Genomic DNA, 20,419 nt, shown 5'->3' on the forward strand with positions numbered 1-20,419 from the left:
GAGAGATTTAGCCGTTATACCTCTCGCTCCCACTTCTACCGCGTATAAATCCACGACGAACCTATTTCGAGTGAGTTCGTTTGTGAGCTCGTAATATTTGTTGACCTTGATGGTATGGTCTTTGGGGATGTTGGTTTCCCAAGGAACCGTAAGCTCTATCATCACAACGCGCTTTAAGATTCGCGAATACATAAATATGTCTGGTCTGGAGGCCGACGCACAAATATCCTCGGGGATTTTGTATTGTTTTTCATACGTATCCATCATTATAGTCCAATCAGTAGCCGCTTTAAGGATGGAGTAAGGCTTGACATTTGTTTTTATAGCCCTAGTGCCCTCTCTCACAAAACCTACTGATCGCTCGTTTGTGGTTATTTCCTTTTGCGCTCTGGCTACCGAAAGACTAACCGCTTCACGTATGATTTCTAGAACCCTATCGTGACGACGCGAGTATTGACCGCTATCGAGGAGTACCTTACATCCCACCAACAAGTGCCTAGCAGTTCCAACTGCCTTCCCACAGATATAGCAAGTCTTTTCGGTACCTTTACCCCATCTTACTAAATTACTTTGATCTGGGAGAGTCATCTGGAACGCATTGAGATAGAATTTTAGCAATGCTGGCGACCAATCATGGATTAAGGTGCGCCATTTTAGTGCTAATGGGATGCAAAAATCTCCTATGTCTAACCACTCGTTCTGCATTTCTAAACTTATTGCATGGATCTTATATTTATCATTCTCGTCTTGCCGAATAAAAGACTTCAATATATCCGTATCTTGGACCTTCCTACTTGATCCTAACCCTACTCTGTTACTTTGCGCTCCTATCATAAACTGCTTGTGGAATTGAAGCCTTGACTCTAGCTCTGGGGCATCTTTGTCTTTTGGGAGCGATGTAACGACGTCATCCTGGGATTTCCCCAGGATATATCTCTTGGAAACTCTTAGGTGTTTGTAGAGCTCCGATGGCCTTTTTAGACTCATCCCAAAACTATTGCGATCCCTAAATAAAGCCGATGAATCAGCCGTTAGCGCGAGCCCGAGCCACAACTTCAACATCTTTATGACGCCTGCATCTAACTTTGACAAAAGGGTTTTATTGAAATCATAAACGAGGAAAGGCCAATTTAAACGTGAAGTCAGATAATTATCGTAGATCCAAGCTTTTTTAACGTTACTGATCTGTTGGCTATCTACCTTGTTGAGATCGTTTAAAAAGCTATCTACTATACCTTCTAAAGATGGAGTACGACCTATATTATCAATCTTCCGACCGAGAAATTTAAATGGTGCATTTTCTGTAACCGTAGAAATGCATTGACCGCCTAACGATAATCCCGGATCGTATGAGGTGTATCTTGTACTCCGCCTACCGAGACACAGACAGTGGCATTTACTTGGTTTTGTCCTCAATCCATCGGTCCACTCACAGAATCTATCCACTTCATCTAATAGTACTTGACAGTGTTTGGGGTTACGTGTCAGTATTGCGAGATCGTCAGCGAAGGCTAAAATGGATTCCGTGTATTTATTATTAAACTTGAACCGATACCCCCATTTTTTCTCGTTGCTGGTTAATTTATCTACTAAGATGTTAATTACAATATTAAATACAATTGGAGACAAACAGCAACCTTGAAATAGTCCTACATTGTAACTAAAAGTTTTTGAATGGCCTTCTTTAGTTGTTATAGAAAACTTTAATTTTGAGTAGTACGACGCGATCATATCGGTAACTAGGGGCGGAAAGTTGTACCATCTTAGCGCGAATAGCATCAATTCGTGTTGTATCGACCCGAACGCGTTCTCTAAGTCTATCCAACAAACTGAATTATAATTTTTTTAAAAACACGAAATATTTTGAATAAAATATTCAGTTTTTATCGTGTGTTTGTAGTCTGATTTTAACGGGTAATAAAGTTTTTCGCGAGTATTCATTTAAATGAATACTCGCGAAAATCTTAGATCTCATTATGTGAACCAGTACGGACTGGAAATCGCAAACAGAAAAATCCGCGTAGTAAATCCGAATAATACTAGTTTCATTTAAATAAAGTTTTTTATAATTTATTTTTCATTCAAAATCTCAGCCGTTGTAAGTCACCTCACTCATCTGTATCCGCGTTTAACATTTACACCGATCGTGAATTGATATTTTCACAGCTGTCGTTGTTAATACGTTACATGATTTCCGCATCATTGGTCTCATGACATGTTATTCAATGAATGCTTCTTAGCATATTATTATATTACGTAAGTTTACATAATTCCTTATTTTTGTGACATTTGTTAACATGGCGACCATATCGTACGCCGTTATCACGCCATTATCTTTATCAGTGACGCACATACAACTATTTTAAATATGCCTCTTCTACACTCAGTCTCAGGTAAGTGGGTCAAATTTTTCTTATTTCGTCTAGTCCTTCAATCACTGTTATATCGTTCAAGTTTTACTATTTCTTATAAATTATCTTATATTTTTTTTTTATTAAAATACAAATATTTCATTAGAAATTTATTTTTATTTTTGGGTTGTTTTATAATTAAATATATCTGTACAATCTGATTTCCATGTATACTTTCTTTTCGATTCTCAAGGTCGTGCTCAGAGTAGACACTAGATTTATATAAAACAAATAAATTCTTATCATTTTACGCTATTCTATGTAAATTTTACCGTTTAAATAATTGTAATACGATCTTGAACATTTTAGATACAACTAATTTTTTTTTCATCGTTATTAAGACAGAAACTTGAATCATTGGCCAGTCGTGAGTATATAATTTACCAAAATTTTATAGTATTACGTTGACACATCACATGTCTTAATTTATATAGATAATATAAAGTAAAAAAAAACATGAACCTTTTTCCGATAGTACTAAATTATAATGAATTTTTATTGTAATTTTATAGTTATAACAAGAAAAATAGTGTAAAAAGGAAGCTGTTTTCGTCATGTTTCTAAAACCTTTCGATTCTTGCCATTTTCATGTCATCTGTCGTTTGTGAAAACAGTCGAAAATCCCAAGTATAAACTTGCTGAATTTTGATTTAAAGTTTGCAGAGATTTTTATGACGGGATAAAAAAATCTTTTCTGTTTATAGCTAATATGTTTATATACGAAGCTGGTTGAAATCAAATGATATGATATAAAATAATATTGGCTACAATAAGCGCTAACAATAATACAGTTAAAAGTTACTCTAATGTGTATAATGCTTGTTTCATTTTATAACTTGAAAAAATATATTCGATTTCCTTTGCAGTCAAGAATCGCTGTTCATAACTTTATTATGAATTGAAAATAAAAAGATATTTAGAACTATTTAAGTATGTATAGTGTAGTTTCTTATTTAAAATTTCTAAGAAAACTACAAGTGTATTAATTTTTTATTTCCACTAATGAATTCCAAGCAGAAGTCCACAACTGTTACGTCTTAACACATTGGCAGAACATTAATAATTTTTATCTGACAATAAGTAATGTATTGTTACATTTTTATATTTTATATGACAGCTGAATTTCAATAAAATAATTAAATTAAAAAAAAAACTTTTACCGTTTACCGCGATTGTGTAGCCATATTTATTCTCCATGAACATTACTTTTATGTTAACATAGAGACATTGACTTTATCGTCCTATTCATTATTATCAGCCGGCTTTAAAAATGTAATTCTAGGTTTTATTTACATAATCTACATAAACTGGGTCATTTATGAAAAATAACCTCAAAGTGTTCGGTTGATAGAATTATTAAATTAATTAAACATGCCCTACATTACTCTGATATCGATTCTATAAAATGTAGGTACTATAGAAAAAAAAATCACGATATTTTTTTTATCGCCATTGTGTTTCTAATATTCATAAAATTATTATATTTATTCTGAAATAGATATTATCTTAAACATACTAATGCCGATACATTATTATTATCTATTTGACAAACATCACTACTTAGATATACCCAAATTTATTGTAACAAAGTCCGTTACACTGTGACACTAACATAAAAATTATAAAATATAAATGAATTTTATTTATTTATATAAAATCTACTTAACTTATATTTACATTTGCAAATTGTCATGTGCATTTTATTGTTCTGTGAACTCAGAGATCGTGTTTTATAGAAAATCATAGGTTATAAATAAAGCTTGCTTTATTTATTGTTCAAATTTTTTGTATTAAAATTCATTTATCACAATATTTCCCTTTGTTCGCATTCATTACCCACAACTTTGCTCATTTTATTTCCATATGCGATCTTTTAACTCCAAATAATACATAAACACACACAAACAAAGGCACACACACAGACTCATAAAGGCATTTTCATTTACAGTAAAAAAATATCTTAGATGACCCGGTTATTCAGTGAGCGATCATAAAAGCTGTCTGAGCCTCGGACAAAACATCTCTAAACAAAGATTGAAAGCTTTTGAACATAGATTAAAAATACTATTAGATAGATTAACAATACTTTTAAATAAAAAGAATATGTCATGAGTATTGCAGTACTCATTTTCTCTCGATACCATTGCAATTAATTTATGGCATACCACAGATAAATAAAAACTGAGAAAATTTATAACAATACATATTTCTCGTTCGCAATAAAACGTGGCCAATTATCGGTCGTTATTACGTTTCATTGTCGGAATGTATAATAAAATATAAATATACTTTAATAACACATCATATACATATGTACATCCCGCGTGCGTGTAATATGCGCTGGCGCTTATCAGTCAACCTCCAGTCCTTGGCGCAGAACGCTGTCAGGCGGATCGCCCAGTAATATAAACAAAAAATATAAACGCGATTTAAATTCATAATTGGAATTGTAATTCGACATTCAAAAATCCATTCATCCATAGATTAAAATGTATAAAGCCAATTGAAAAATAAATTGGAAGTAACGAAACATTGATTCTGTAAAAGTGATTCGATTTTATAAAATGTAGATTAAAAATATTCCAAGCGTTGTTTTGCTGTGACAATAAAAATATAAAAGAGACAGTGCGAAAAAAGTTTTTAATGACCTGATTGTAATATGATAAATGCAAACCGCTGTTGTTTACAAAGCATCATATGACGACGATAAGACTCAGGTCGAGTCGGCGTTATTCTAGACCCAATATGAATAGACCATTGCAACACAACATGAGCGTTCCATTTTTGAAACATAAACTTTTATCGACACTAGCACGTCACTATTTCACCAGTGATTTAGTTGTGTTGAAATAGTTAGCCGCGTAAACGTCTCAAAGGAGTTTTTACAATAATTATTTTAATTTATTTAAATTTCATATTAAAATGTGTGTAGTATCAGTGAGGAGAATTAAATTCTGCGTTGTTTTTGAAAGATTATGAATACGTCATGATGGATATGGATGCGGAGGAATTTCAAGGTAATTGTTTATTAGCTTCTATAATTAACTATGAAAAGTTCATTTAATCTGATGGATTTTTTTATTAGAATGGTTTTAAATATGTTTTTATAACAAGTACAGAATATATCTATACATACTGTTTTATACATGCATGTCCAATACGAGGTGCAACAAAATTTATCGATAAAAAATATTAAAATATACAGAAATCAAAACTGGAGTGCTATAATATTACGTAACTTTAGTTACAAACGCATTTGTTTTATTATTTAAGTTAAGGACTATAGGTAAACACGTAAATAACCTTGTAAATACGCATGTGGGTTATCAGTGAGGCGATATGAGTTATGCTAAAAATCAATAAAGCAGTTTATCCTGATAACAGCTTGATGGTAGCCCACGCTGTTCACTACCCGTACTACGAGTTTACATATAAACTAAACACAGATAGTTTCCCGTTTTCCATTCATAAATCTTCTCACACATAAGTTATCTTAGGTATATAAATTAAAAAAAAATATGCAAACTCGTACTTGTAGTACAGAACTCACAATTTGTACAGTTTCATAAATAATTTTGATATCAACTATCGGATACTTATAGTAATATATCAAATTCTATGTTTTTTGTATTTCTATAATCATTCGATACCAAATACATAATTTTAATAAAATATCACATAGCATTTCTTATTTTTATATATAGCTATAATAAATACAATATTTTCCTATTCTATTTGTATATGATTTAGGCAAGCCGTTTCGAGTACTTCAAAGTAACCGTGTTATAGGACTTATAGGCGGATTAAAATTATCACATGCTCATTTAATTCAGGAAAAGTATTTATCTTTTCTGTACTTCTTATACGATTTCTTAAAATATTTACTACTCGGTCCCACAATGAACTGGCCTAGTATAGTCCTACGCGGCATGTTGTATTGCATTGAAAAGTACATTTATCTTGTACTTGATGTAAGAAACACTCAGGGACATAAAATGCTTAGTCTTAACTTAGCAGGCATTTGATTAACGAGACTCACGTATATTTTTTTCAATATATCGAAAACTTAGTATCGAAGTGTCCTAAGATTTCTGTTTAAAGAAGGTTTCTCACTTGCCAAATAAAAGAACGATTTTGTGGCGTTTATAAGAAGTCTGCCGCCTCCTATAGCAAAAAAAAAATTACGTGAAATATTTTCGCCTCAGAAGAGAAATCGTCGAAGACATTTGCCCTGTCCGTCGATTTGTGGAAGTGCTCACTCCTGAAACGATTGCTCTTATTGAAAAAGAGGTTCTGAGTGACCGCTGTTTGAAGATAAGATAAATTGAAGCTAGGTTTGGACTCTCTAAAAGTACCGTTAATCGTGCGATCTATTAACATCTTCTCATGAAAAAAGTGAGTGCAAAATGGCTACCGAAACTTCTTTCAGCGGTACAAGACAGGAAAGAGTGGGCTGCGCTTTGGAGTTTCAAAGACTGTGATCAAGCGGATAGCGGCTGGTGATGTAATAATGATCCTGTATTATAAACTACTAATCCAGCTCGAGTCAATGGAATGGCGTTATAAGGGCGAAAAGGGATTTTCGAGGCATTTTGATCATGGATTTTAAAGAATATTATTGTTCTTAAATATATAATTACCAGAGAAAAATTAAAAAATAGAGAGGCAAGCTGTCTAAGCAGGTCCTGTTGCGCCATGACAACGGCTCTGTTCAGGCTGGTATTTCGAAGGATGCCGTTCGTGAATGCGAGTTCACAGAAGTGGAACATTGATCTTGCAGTCCAGACATGGCCTGATCCGACTATTATATATTTCCAAATTTAAAGCTGACTTAAGAGGATAAAAATTTTCAAGCGGTGAAGAGTTGCAGGCGGCCGCCTTCAGTCAGCTCGAGGATATCTATTATGCTTATTTTTATAAAGATGTCAGAAGTGAATTAGTTTTCAAGGTGATGATTATATTGAAAAAAAAAAATTGTTTTCGTTTCACTTCCTTCATTAGTTCATAGTTAGGCCGCCATTATGTGACCGCCTACGTAAATCATAAGAAGACAAAATTATTGTGTATTTAATATTATTATATGGATAAATCTTGTTGTAGTAAATATTGATTTAATATTTATATTAACTTGTCAAAGACAAACGAATGAGAAAATGCTGTCTATAGAAACGTTGTTGACACTCTTTATGAGTTCGCAACGAACTAACTTACCCTCACTTCTTTTTCTTTTATATTGCAATTTTACTTGACATAAAGTTCATGTTGCCTAACTTCAATCAATTCTCGTTTAATTAGCTTTTCTTCAGCATTTTTCAAATTTTTTTTGTTTGTTAAACTGAATTAATTTTCGAAGCATTCCTTTAGCGTCTAAATACGTCTTGTCTTTAAACGATTGCCAAATAAACGTTCTGCCTTTTTTACTATAATTCTTAAAATAAATAAAATATATATAACAGAAATCCTTCAAGTATGTCTGTGTTGTTTCACAATTTATAATATTATTATAATTTGAATACTTGTAACATTAGATTACCCCGTTCAATTACCGCTTGCGCGATATAAATCTCGAACTAATAAGGCTAACGAGATCCGTATATGTATTTAATACTGTAATATTATGTGACACTGAAATTAATAATGGTTTGAAAATCTAGCTTTAATATTAATTTAAATTTGATATTATGTTACGTTAATTACAGATTGTTGTGGTTAAGCTGAGACGTGTTTTCAGTTGGTTTATATAAAAACTTATTTATTATAATAATTATACGTATATAGTCTCTTAATTTCACTGTTACTGGGGCTTGGAATTTGTTTCAAGGTTAAAGGCTTGACTAAGAAGCTCCAAACCATCGCACCAAGGCTTGCTTGTTTAACTAAAAGAACAAATACGATAGTTTAACATAATAAATATAAATTTAAACTCACATAAATAAATTTGATTCTCATTACCTGAACTATATAAAATCATGATCTCTCACATTAGAATATTATTGATATCTAAAATCATCGAATAATTTTATGTAATAAGCCATATAAATATTTTTTTTTGTTAACTTAACAACGTTACGAAACTAAGTAACGAACACCAGATAACGAAATCACCTTTTCATTTACAGAATAAATACAATATCTTGTAACTATCAGTAGATTCAATAATAATGAAGGCTTCTAGGGTAATGTGGGACTTGCGTTACAGGACATCTGATGCTCGGAACAATCTAATCATGCGAAGTAAGATAACATATTCTGTGCATCCTTATTGACGGACGACTTAACCAGGACATACATATATATATTAGTTATATAATTACGATAATAGTTATATCTTGATTTTAGTTGTACATTTGATAAAAATATAATTATCACGCGAAGATATTAATCGTTTAAGTTATTTATTTTTTTCAATATATTTTTTATTATTTGCTTAAAAACAACGTGCTAGCTCGAAATGATTCGTCCTATCAAACAACAAAGTATGTACTCACAGACAGATGTATAATATTTTGATTTTCATGTCTTCTGTAATGTAATCAACAGTTATCCTAAAAAAGATCATAGTGTTATATATATATATATATATATATATATATATATTATTTTATACTACTACATTTACATATAATTTCACTACTCTATATGAAAATAGAACATTATTTTGTTTTGCCTCAAATATAATAAATATATGTACATCAAATTTTATGAAGATAAATCTCAGCGATGTTATTTGAAAGAAGTTTAAAAATGCTAGAAGGAATATCTTTAAGGTTGTAAAAAATATAATTATAAATAACCAGAGCTTATTTTTCAAAAATTATTAAGATAATGATTTTTAATCTATCTTAACTTTTCTTTAAAATGAATTGAAATCTATATCTCTTCATCTTAATTTGCTGGTTAAAATTTTTGTCTACAAAATTGTTTAAATATAATTTGAATTCCACACGTTGCTGTTTCGTCTAAACAATATTAAGTCAGCCGAGGTGTTAATATATGCCTTGATGTATTTTCAATAATCCCTGAGCAAACCACGTCATTGATTTAACCCTAAACCAACAATACGGAAACCTCATTAACTCTAAGGGAATTTAAATTTAGATGTGATTGAGTTGTGTTCAGGTTGGACATGTTTGTCGTTAGCAAATAAGAAGTTTGGTAACCAAGTGATTAGACGTATAGGACAATATTGATAGTTTTGCTTTCATTATGTAGAATACTCTTATTTAAAGTCATCATTGATTATCTACATGTTTAATTTATGTTCTAATAAGGAATAATCACTTTTATAAATTAAATTCAAATTCAAACAGACAATAAACTAATGAAGAGTTCATTGGTACGAGCGGGATTCGAACCAGCAACCTCCTGAATGTTTTGTTTCAATTGCTTCATCATTTAAGTTACTGTGTCTATATTTCCTGTTTGAAATTTAATTTATGAACAGCTTTAAACGCTCTCAATTTATTTTAAATAGATTTTTCTATCAGAATTCAGATATATTATTTAAATGATTTTTTTCTGTTATTATCTATATTTTTTTTATTTTATATTCAATCTACCACAGAGACGCTTTATACACCATGATTATTTTTTTTACTAAATTTCAAATTTCAAAAAATTCTAAAATGTGATGATGATATAAAAAAAAATATTAAGGAAATGTAACACGTTTTAAATTTAATTTAAAGGATAATAATAATTAAGAATATACTATATACTTCATGCTTTCAAATAATAATAGTGTAAAAATAATCTAAAGCCGACTTCCGTTTCGTATTACTACGAAGTAATGTGATGTAGGAAGCATGTGTTGAATTCATCATCAAAGTGCTGTGACGCGTGATGATACAAAATGTTATATATTGTCGCTGATCTAACACAGTCGTGATGAGATTTTTCTTACGACCGTCTAATTTGCGGCCGTGTTTATATTCGCGTTTGCTGCTAGCGTCATTTCTTAATAATATAACAGACTGTCATAACCACCTGTAACCTTGTGTTCTTTTTAAAGTCCCACCATTATCCTTGGTATGAGCTCGTTTATACATAAAAACCGACAGTTTCAAGGTTTTCTGTAGAAACATCTTCAGTTGTAAATCTTACAAAGACCGTGTGACAGGATGTAGATTTTTAGAGCAATAGATGCTGGAATTAAAAATATATTTTGTTTCATCATAAAACTATGTCTCCGAATAAAATATATGTTTATCTGAACTATTGGCTAACGGAGTTGGAAGGAAATTATTTCTGCTAATTAATTCAAACAGACGAATATGGAACAATTAAGTAAGAAGTTATGCTTCGCTTGATTGCAGATAACTTCGGCGTGCCAAGTCGACATTAATTCGATCAGTTGTTTCAAATATTTGTTTCGGATAACAAATTTTGAAATTTATTTTAAATTTAATTGTTGTTAAATGCGTAATTTTTTTTATATTCCTTAACACGTTCCTCCGCATTTTGCATGCTAATGAAAAAGTTTTAATATTTGTAATATTCATCATTATATAAATGATCTAAAGTAACTTCAAGTAAGAAAACTAAAATTCAAAAATATAAAACAGAGAAAGTAAGAATAAATAAATATTGCATCCACAAATCGAATAAACGTATCTCGGAACTTTTAAAAGCATCTCGACAAAATATCACATTCGCTGAATAAAATGAATTGACATCCTCTTAGATACTATCAAGATTGAATTTACATCATATATATCATTTATAATATGAAACGTAAATTTTTATAAATTTAAACAAAAAGTTCTATTTAAATTAACTAGCTATTTCCAACAAAAGACTCCCATACTCTTTCAATATCAGACAAACATTGAACACTTTTTTGTGCTGGAAAACTAGACATGAAAAATAAACCTAACTCATCTAAAGCAGCATTAGAATGTCATTATCCTTTTTTGTTTAAGTGAAATTGAGGCAAATAGAAGTGTTGAATAAAACAAATGAAATTTGTTTACATTATTACCATTAGATAAAAAAGGGATGGATTTCCTTATAATCTACGATTGTAAGTCGACTATGTGTCTAGACGTATAAGTGACATTACAAGTATTGTTCAGTCAGTTCGAAACATTCGGTAACATGTATGAGAATAACGATGCTACAGTTTGGAATACAGATTTTCTTGGTGCACGTCAGAATGTCAGATTAAATCTGGCTTGAATCCAAAGATATACAAAGACGAGGTTTGACCATTGAATACATTCAAAGGAACCCTTTTTGTTTTTCTGTTTTAATTTAATTTTTCTCAACGCCATTTACTAAGTATAATTTCCTATTTTTTTTCACTCACTTCATCGTAACTTGAGAACATCAACGTAAACTGGTTATCGAAATAGTTATAACTAATTCTAACTTAACGTATGTCTGGTATATCTTACCTAATCGTAATACCTTTTTAATTTTGGTCTTTATATATGCGATATATATTCAAACATAACAAAAATATTACCATTTAAAAGAATAAAATATATAAAATAACTTAATATCTAATCTTCTATGAGAACACAAGAATTCTTGATATTGTCTTAGTTCTCATAAGCAATATTACAGAAAGCTATTTAATAACCTAAGTACAGATGCTTTGTTAACACAAAATGCGAGATTTTTATATTAATGTTATAAAACCTGAGGATAATTTACTAGTGCATACATAATTAATTCTCCTTTGCAAATTATATATCATTGCAGTTGTACCAGTTTTATTGTATTTTGTTTATGACAAACAAAACTAAGGCAAGCAAAAATTTCAACACAAAAAATTTTATAGAACCAATGGCAAGTGTATTCTTATTATCAGGTCTGTTAATGACATCACTAGCCTTATTTTAAATATCAACTTCTTATCAAATAGTGAATCTTTTTAATATTTTGAGTTAATTTTTTTTTATTAAATAATTATATAATGGAAATTAAAGGTTTACAATTAGAAAATGAACTGTTGTTAAGGCTCTCTTGTTTGAGGTATATATAAAAGCGTTCAAAACCAAATAGGAACATTACAACAGAGTTGCGACAAAAATTCATCAGGCGATTTGTTTTTATTAACCTATCTGTAACGTTTACTATAAAATGAAAACACATCTTTGACGTGATAAATATTGGAAATTTGTCAAAGTACCAAAAAAATATATGATCGTTTTCTTAATCGTCATAAAGGTGTACAATCAGTAAATTCTGATAATCCCTAACGACCCTGACCTAAATGCGGTGGAAGACGAAGATTGTATTTGTAACAAAGTATAGAGAAATTATGGGAGCAAGAACAGGTGGCTTAAGACGTGGCCTGAGTCAAATAGAATGGCTTGCAAAGGTTTCTTGCATGAATAACTACAATCAGAATGTAACTTTTAGTTTAGTTTAGTCAGTCCATTAGGACTGTTACTAACTCTCTGTTTTACTGTTTTTAACTCTCTGAACGTTTAACATCTCCTTTAATGGCTCTCGTCTCTCACGCCTCCCGCCGAATACATTGCCTTCAACTGTCTGAACTACCATTACTCATAAAACTAGCCATAGTTTTAGGATATTCATTTCAATCTTCGGTGGAGGTGACTTCGTCTATAAATTAAAATATACTTGTATTGCGAAGTATAAACGTAAAAAGTCTATAAGTGCCAACCAAACTTTTTTTTAAACTACATGAATATGTCGTTGTAACTCTGAATATTAATATTTTATAAGAAAATATATAGAAATTAGATTTAGACTTTTCCAACAACGTCTAGGTTATGAATATAATTAGAAAAGTAACTCTACCCTTGCAGTTATAATGATGTTATTTGATACATTGAATTACAAGCACTTGGTTAGATCATGAAATATGTCGAAGGTCGGTTTCAGCGTTCTTCAAATGGAGATTATCGTAATATTTTTCTTAAATTTTATAAAAAATATAAGTTAATAATTTCTTTCTTATTAATGCAATAACTATGTTGTACAATATAGTTATAGGGATCTCAGTTTAAATGTGTATTTTGCTGCTTCTAATCTAAGAAATTGTAGCAAATGTTCTAGTTATAAAGATTCATGAGCTATTCAATATTGGATTGGAGGTTTTTAGAAACTGATCAAATCTATAATCCTGGCTTTGATCTCTTAAGTTAATATAATTAAATAGAAAGTCGTTAAAAACTTTAAAACATTATAATCCACTTACTGTGAAGTTTGTTTCATCAGATAATATATTTATGCCGCGTCCCATTTTACTTAGAAGCTTAAACTATAATCCTTTCCAGCAATTTTGCTCTCCACATAAAATTATTGTGAAAACTTTTTAAAATGTTCACGGTACTTTTTTATTTATGGTATCATTACTTAAGAAATGAGCAACCGTATACATTTAAATTTTAATTTATGCTTACCACGTAATATTATTCGAAATTAATAATAAAAAAATATCGTTATAAAAAAAACATATATTTTTATTTTTTCATGTAATCATCGGTAGAGAAACTACATGGCGAAGGTTTGTAGAGCTATGGAATATCTTTAATTTATTTATATTTATTACTTTGTAAGAAACCGTAATTTATGATTAAATGCTTCATGTTATGGTCTTGCTTTATCAAAGGGTTATTATCCTAAACTTTTTAAAATTCTAACCAGTATATAGACTTAATATTCTTATCAACTTAAACGAAAAAAACGGTTTGCCTTAAAGACATTGTATTAAATGTTATAAAATTCTTCTTGAACTTAAATTAGAAGCAAAAGATTATTAATAGTTTCACAATAAAATATATATTTATTATTTTCTGGAATAGAAAATTATATATTTTAATTATCATTAAAGTATATCATTTACTTTTCTGTACACAAAATGTTACGCATTCTATACACTGTTAATAAATAACAGATTGTTACAGATTTGATCGACAAATAACTAACATAAACGCCATGAAATAGCAATGCCTTAAACCTCAACACAATCATTGTTACCATGGATTCGATATCCAAGACACTTACATGACATTCAGACAAGTGTAATACGATACAACGGTCTGAGATGATTTCTGATCACTGTTACTTTTGTTGCTAACTATACACACGGAGAATAGTTTAATGAATGTTACGTGATTATCATTCAGTGAGTGCAAATGTCACAATACATACATAGGATACATTAATCGCGTTATCACCTTATCAATTACGTATTTACCATGATAGCAAAACGTTTGGTTTTTTAGTTCAATTCTCACAGCGGCATGTTAGTGTAGTTATGTCCAGAGCCTCTAAAAGGAAAGGTAAGTCAAATTATATTTAATATATATTTATATTGAAAATTTTGATACACAAATCTTATCTATGCTTAAGAGTAATATCTACTGAACTATTTAAGTTTAATTAAGGTAAATGTTATTAAAATTTTTCCGTCCGTTACTTGTTTACATTAGATGTTCTTGTTGTCAATATGACAGGTATGTTTTGGTGATTCTAATCGTATGTTTGATACATAATATAATATATATCTAACAAAATAAATATATTAAATAACAATTATAAATCTTTGAAAGTAAAAGCAATGACATTTCATACATCTCCTAATGATAATTGACGTAACGAAAACCGCTATTTACATCACAAAAGTAAAATTTCCTAAAGCTAAAGATAAAGACTGTGTAGGATACTGGAAAAATTCATTTCCATGACAACTGTTTAAAGTACTGAAAGTGTTTTAAGTTATTAATTGATTATTAATAACATTGCGTCTAAAATGTTTAAGTTATATTTATCTCACGTTCGTTCGATATCAATATAAATGCAATTTTTCCACTTTATATCCAGTATTGCAATTATTTACACTAAACTTAACTAAAATAAATACAAATTATAAATAAACCGATAACATCTGAGTAATTTACTTAGTTAGTCAGTGAGTTAGTTATATAAATGATTACCTTAAAATATACCTCGCTTTTCGCGTTACTCGAGCTTCTGACTTTTAAAAATTATTATAACATCTGACTAAAAACAGATAGTGAGTAACTGACACGAATGAGATTCTCTTGTGAGATCTAATCTAGAATACTCAAAGGAAAAATACTTCTATCAGGCGAGCGGACCCTCTTAATAAATCTAGTATAACATAAACCGTTATAATTTTAATTAAGTCAATATTTCATCACTTACCAATCTGTGTAATTAATTCCAATATTTTTATGTTTTACTCAATCCTAGCCTGCGGTCGGAGAGCGACCTTGGATAAATTATAAATAAAAGTCAAGTCATCCCAGGCTTACATTTAAGATAAAGTAATGAAAGACATTTTAGTTGATGGCTACAAGAAATAATTTAACTCTTAATTAATAAAACATAAGTTGAACTATTATAACTATAAGAATTTTATTGTTATAAATATGTGATAAATTATATATTTTTTTAACACAAGCTTTGTATTTCATCTTAAAGTAGGTTAAGTTTGGCAACGCGGACAAGTTAAAGAGATTTTCTATTCTTCATTATGTCCATATAACGTGTTATAAGCGATTCGATAAATCTAAACTGAGTTACTAACTGATTTCAATTAACTAAAAGCACTATAGACACTCATAATTTATTATTATTATTATTATACAGTTTTATAACCACATTATAAATGTGTAATAACCACGTTGTTCGGGTGTAATAACCGCTTTATACAGGTGATATAACAATGTTATTTAGATGTTATAACCGCTTTATATAGATTGTAATAAACGTTACAGCTTGTATATTATAAGTTGATCCATCTTTACACATGTCATTGGCCTCGAGTGTGATTTAAAATCCACTGATGGCCTTGTCAACATGTCGACTAATCACACCTCGCGCAGTGACAGAATTGAATTATAGCCCATGAACTAGGCCCGCGGCGACGCCTGTCGCGGATTTATTATTATATTTTTGATATAAAAAAAAAAATTCTAAACGTTTCAACAAAATATACTATTTGAATTGTATTATATTATAACATATTTATTTATTTATTCAATAAAAACTCTAATGCAAATACTGTATAGTAGGAGTTACTCCGATGCTTTTTTTAAATTGTTCTTCTATGCGATATAAAACCAAATGAGGATTTTTTTTTAATTTAATAGATAATAAATATGTATCTACGAACACATTTTAAATAATGTAACTCAGTTATCGTTATCTGGATAAGGGCACACGCTCATTAAATTGATTCACGACCAAGCACACTGCCCTAAATACTAAATACATTGATTTATGGTTTGTATAACTTTAACAAACTTATATTTAAACAATTAATAATAATAAAATTAGTTTAAAATATTTTAAACTGCTTTGCTTACTTTACTTTTTATAAAATTGTTATAAATACAGCAATAATATAAGTATGATGTCTAAAACTTTCGCGTGAACTCATTTAAATAAAACTAAGTTTTTCGGAAACTGACTGAGCAGTTTTATTGCTTTATAACTACATAATCTCTGATAGTACATCACTACAGAATAACGATAGACAGTATATGACAAATAATAAGACTAAATGACAGGCACTTTCATCTCGTCTGCCCGTGATCACGGTAAACTGTATAGGCACCGAAACGTCGGGAATATAAAGTTTTAAAATTATAAAAAAAGCGTAGCATCCTAAAAACTATGTCTTATTTAATTTCATCATCATCATCATCATCATCAGCCTATCGGAGCCCACTGCTGAGCAAAGGCCTCTTCTCACATGGAGAAGGTTAGAGCATTAATCACCACGCTTGCTCAATACGGGTTGACGATTTCAATCTTATAATTTGAAATTATAAGACCAGGTTTCCTCACGATGTTTTCCTTCACCGTCCGCCAGTGGTATTTAAATACTCTTAGAAAGTACACATGACTCCGAAAAGATCACATTTGTACTTGCCAGGTTTCGAATCCGCGCCTTCACGTATACGAGGCGGACCTTTGACCTCCAGGCCACCACGACTTATATCATTTAATATAAGTTTTATTTATTACTAGGCTTTAAAAGTTTCCTCGCCGAGAACCTACATATATAAACTATGTCGAATATCAAGGTCAGAGCGACAACGGAATATAAAGCTAGGCATTCATAATATAAATAGTATTATAAAATCTGAAATAATATTTACTTGATATAGAACAAATGTAAAGAATTTAATCCATTATCACATAGGATGAATTACACATCAGTAACCCCGTACAAACAGTGTACACAACAACGAGCCTGGGACGACGTTACCACGCCTTATATTAATATGGTTAATGGCTTTCTAACTAATACAATTATGTTATAGTTGTTTTTGATTACATTAAAGTTGTATTAAAATAATATTTTTAATATTTTTATCATTTTTTTAAAAAAAATATGAAATGTCTTAGCAATGTTTAAGTCTGATAAAATTTGGATAATTTGAAAATTGAATTAAATTTGTAAGTTTTTTTCTAATGATTTTAATAGTTAAATAAAACTAATTTACATATTAAGTATATACTACGATTATTATATTTTTATTATCTGTATATTATATGTTAATTACATACATTTATATAAAATTTTAATAATTCTTTTGAATGTCACAAATAGCATTTAATTTATTTAAGGTATAAAATACAATTGTTGGCAGGAAATGAAATGATTTGATGATGATATTTGTCTTAAAAGTTCGTTTTTTCATCAGCATTAGTATTTAAAACCAATAAAAAACCTATAAAAAAGAGATAGACAAGTAATTTTATTGTTATTTTTGAAAAAGGAACCTTTTAAACAAACAATAGCATTTATATTTATAATATAATGAGATATGTTTTCCCTACTTCCGGTCTTTACCATTTGATACACGTGTCACGTGTAGGTATTTACAAGAAATATACTCTTACACTTGTCACGCGTAATGGCTTAAAAAGCGAACCACACAATATAGCCACTATCTACCTTACAAAAACTGATCATGTTTCCTGTCATACATTACAAAGAGCTTTTAATATTAAAAAAATACTTCACTCTTCTACCTTATAAAATTTGTAACAACACAATAGTTTAAAATTACACGTAGACTTCAGAGCTGTGAATAAAAATTTAGATCTCGCTGCTTCAATTGCATAAAAATACTTAGATATGATAAATTCTACGTAGACAATACTCAAATCATTTTTACTCACCATCTAGCTGACTTTGTTTTTTGCGTAACGCGTATTGCTTCATCCAAAAATATTTTATTGAAATTCTCTTCCCACTATGCTTCTTGTACTTAAGAGCCTTGATAGTTCGTGATATATAACATACAGTCTCCACTCGTACTGTATTTTGTTACTAACCTCTCTGTTCTGTATTCTGAGAACGCATCCAATTAAAGTCCCTCTTCTTGACTCAGGTGAACCTGTGTTTTTGTAATCATTACTGAATTTTTCTTTCTTATATAATAAAATTATAACATTTTTACGAATTTTCAAAACGAACCAGATAATTTTCTTTAAGCGAGGCATTTTCTTTTACGAATATTCTCATTATAACTTTCTTTCTTTCATTTGGTTATATAATATTTAAAGTGATTTTTTTTTTCTTGTAAATATTTATCAAAAAATAACTTAATTTTCACAATGCGCAGTCGAAAATACGATTAATTATTATCATATAAAATGATCACTTAATTGAAACTCAATTGTTTGAACTGAAAATATTGTTTTAGACGCTCCATGCCTTCAACATTCATCTATTCCTTTGACATTTTTATAACTGAACATTAAAAAAATATACAAACAAATTCTAGATTCAGCTTATTGTTTTTTATGTTTAACAACTTTTTGCTGGCTTGCAATCTGTCTACTTAATCTGGTAACATAGAAGTCCTGCTATAAAATTAAAATGAGCTTTAATTAAATTTATATAAGGCCCCGTATCGTTTGCTATAATTAAGTAGGATAATTAAATCCGTACATTAAGCCGTGTCGAATTAAATTTGTTCTAAGCGGATAATATGGTGTCGAGTAATTGTATATTTTGACCCACAAAATTTACATATGTAAAATTTATTACTACATTTAATATAACGCCTGTAAGGGAGAGTCGGACAAATTAAACCAACTTTCGGCTTAACAGATACATTTAATATTCGTTAATAAAGATAATTTAAAGAAATAATACCGGTTTACTTTTACATTTAATATTAATATAACATTAAATTTTACATTTAAAACAATAATGGTTTAAGTATTTAACGTTTTGTTTATAGTAAAATATATAATTATTTTTGAAGAATAATGATGGCTAGATTTGTCTCTACAGCAAATATAACAAGGATAGCATCCATACCGAATCAGGAACCTGAAATATTAAGAACATTTACTTTATTAAATTTGTTCGATTTTGAAAACGTGGAAATACATAAGTAAAAGCTTGCTTGCTATTATAATTTTTATTCAACAAAAAAGAATATCTATAGTTTATCGATGAAAAATACAAATCGATAAGAAGCTATAAAAAAATCCAATTTACATATGAGCATATTGAAAGTAAAAATTATATCAGTACATCAACGAACCGTATAAATTGAAATATAAAAATACAAGCACTTGATACAAATATATACATCCAAGTGGGGCAGATTACAAAATTCAAACGCATTTTGGTACATATTAAGAGATGCGTCACGAGACTATTCTTATGTGAATCAGTTCGCTGAACTCAGAGGGCAATGACCGCTGAAACCTGAAACGAAATACTCACGCCAAAGTGTACATGAATTTTAACTTAATGGAGACCCTAATATTTTTATGTCAACACTTTCTCTCAGCGTTTCAATAATATTCAGGACTAATATATGAACAAAATTCAGTCAGCATTACGAAATACGTATAAAAAGAGTTGTGTAAATAATTTATATTGTTTGTAAACCTCAATTTGATTGAAATCCTTTCTTAACTTATAATAAACATAATCACTTGTATTATATACTTGTATATTATACTACTGAATCTTCGATTACCAAATGCAATTAACGCTATATAGCCAATGTGGAAGCACTTACACT

General features: G+C 29.7%; 1 protein-coding gene across 6 annotated transcripts in view; it reads left to right on the forward strand.

Moving 5' to 3' along the window:
• The window catches only part of LOC116771672 (high affinity cAMP-specific and IBMX-insensitive 3',5'-cyclic phosphodiesterase 8), a 112,668-nt gene that overhangs the window by 41,650 nt on the left and 50,599 nt on the right, over positions 1-20,419 (forward strand). The window contains exons 1-2 of one of the 6 annotated variants that reach the window (XM_032663572.2): positions 4,783-5,428; positions 13,876-13,893. The exons of 2 other annotated variants lie outside the window; for them this stretch is intronic. In XM_032663572.2, the coding sequence (XP_032519463.1) occupies positions 5,398-5,428; positions 13,876-13,893 (49 nt within the window). In that variant the 5' untranslated portion in view covers positions 4,783-5,397. Of the gene's footprint in view, positions 1-4,782; positions 5,429-13,875; positions 13,894-14,621; positions 14,672-20,419 lie in introns of those variants that run through there. 3 more of the 6 variants (XM_032663568.2, XM_032663573.2, XM_032663574.2) reach the window with 3 other exon arrangements.

Source organism: Danaus plexippus (assembly GCF_018135715.1).
Source record: "Danaus plexippus chromosome 16 unlocalized genomic scaffold, MEX_DaPlex mxdp_31, whole genome shotgun sequence".
In the NCBI taxonomy this organism is placed as follows: Eukaryota; Metazoa; Arthropoda; class Insecta; order Lepidoptera; family Nymphalidae; genus Danaus; species Danaus plexippus.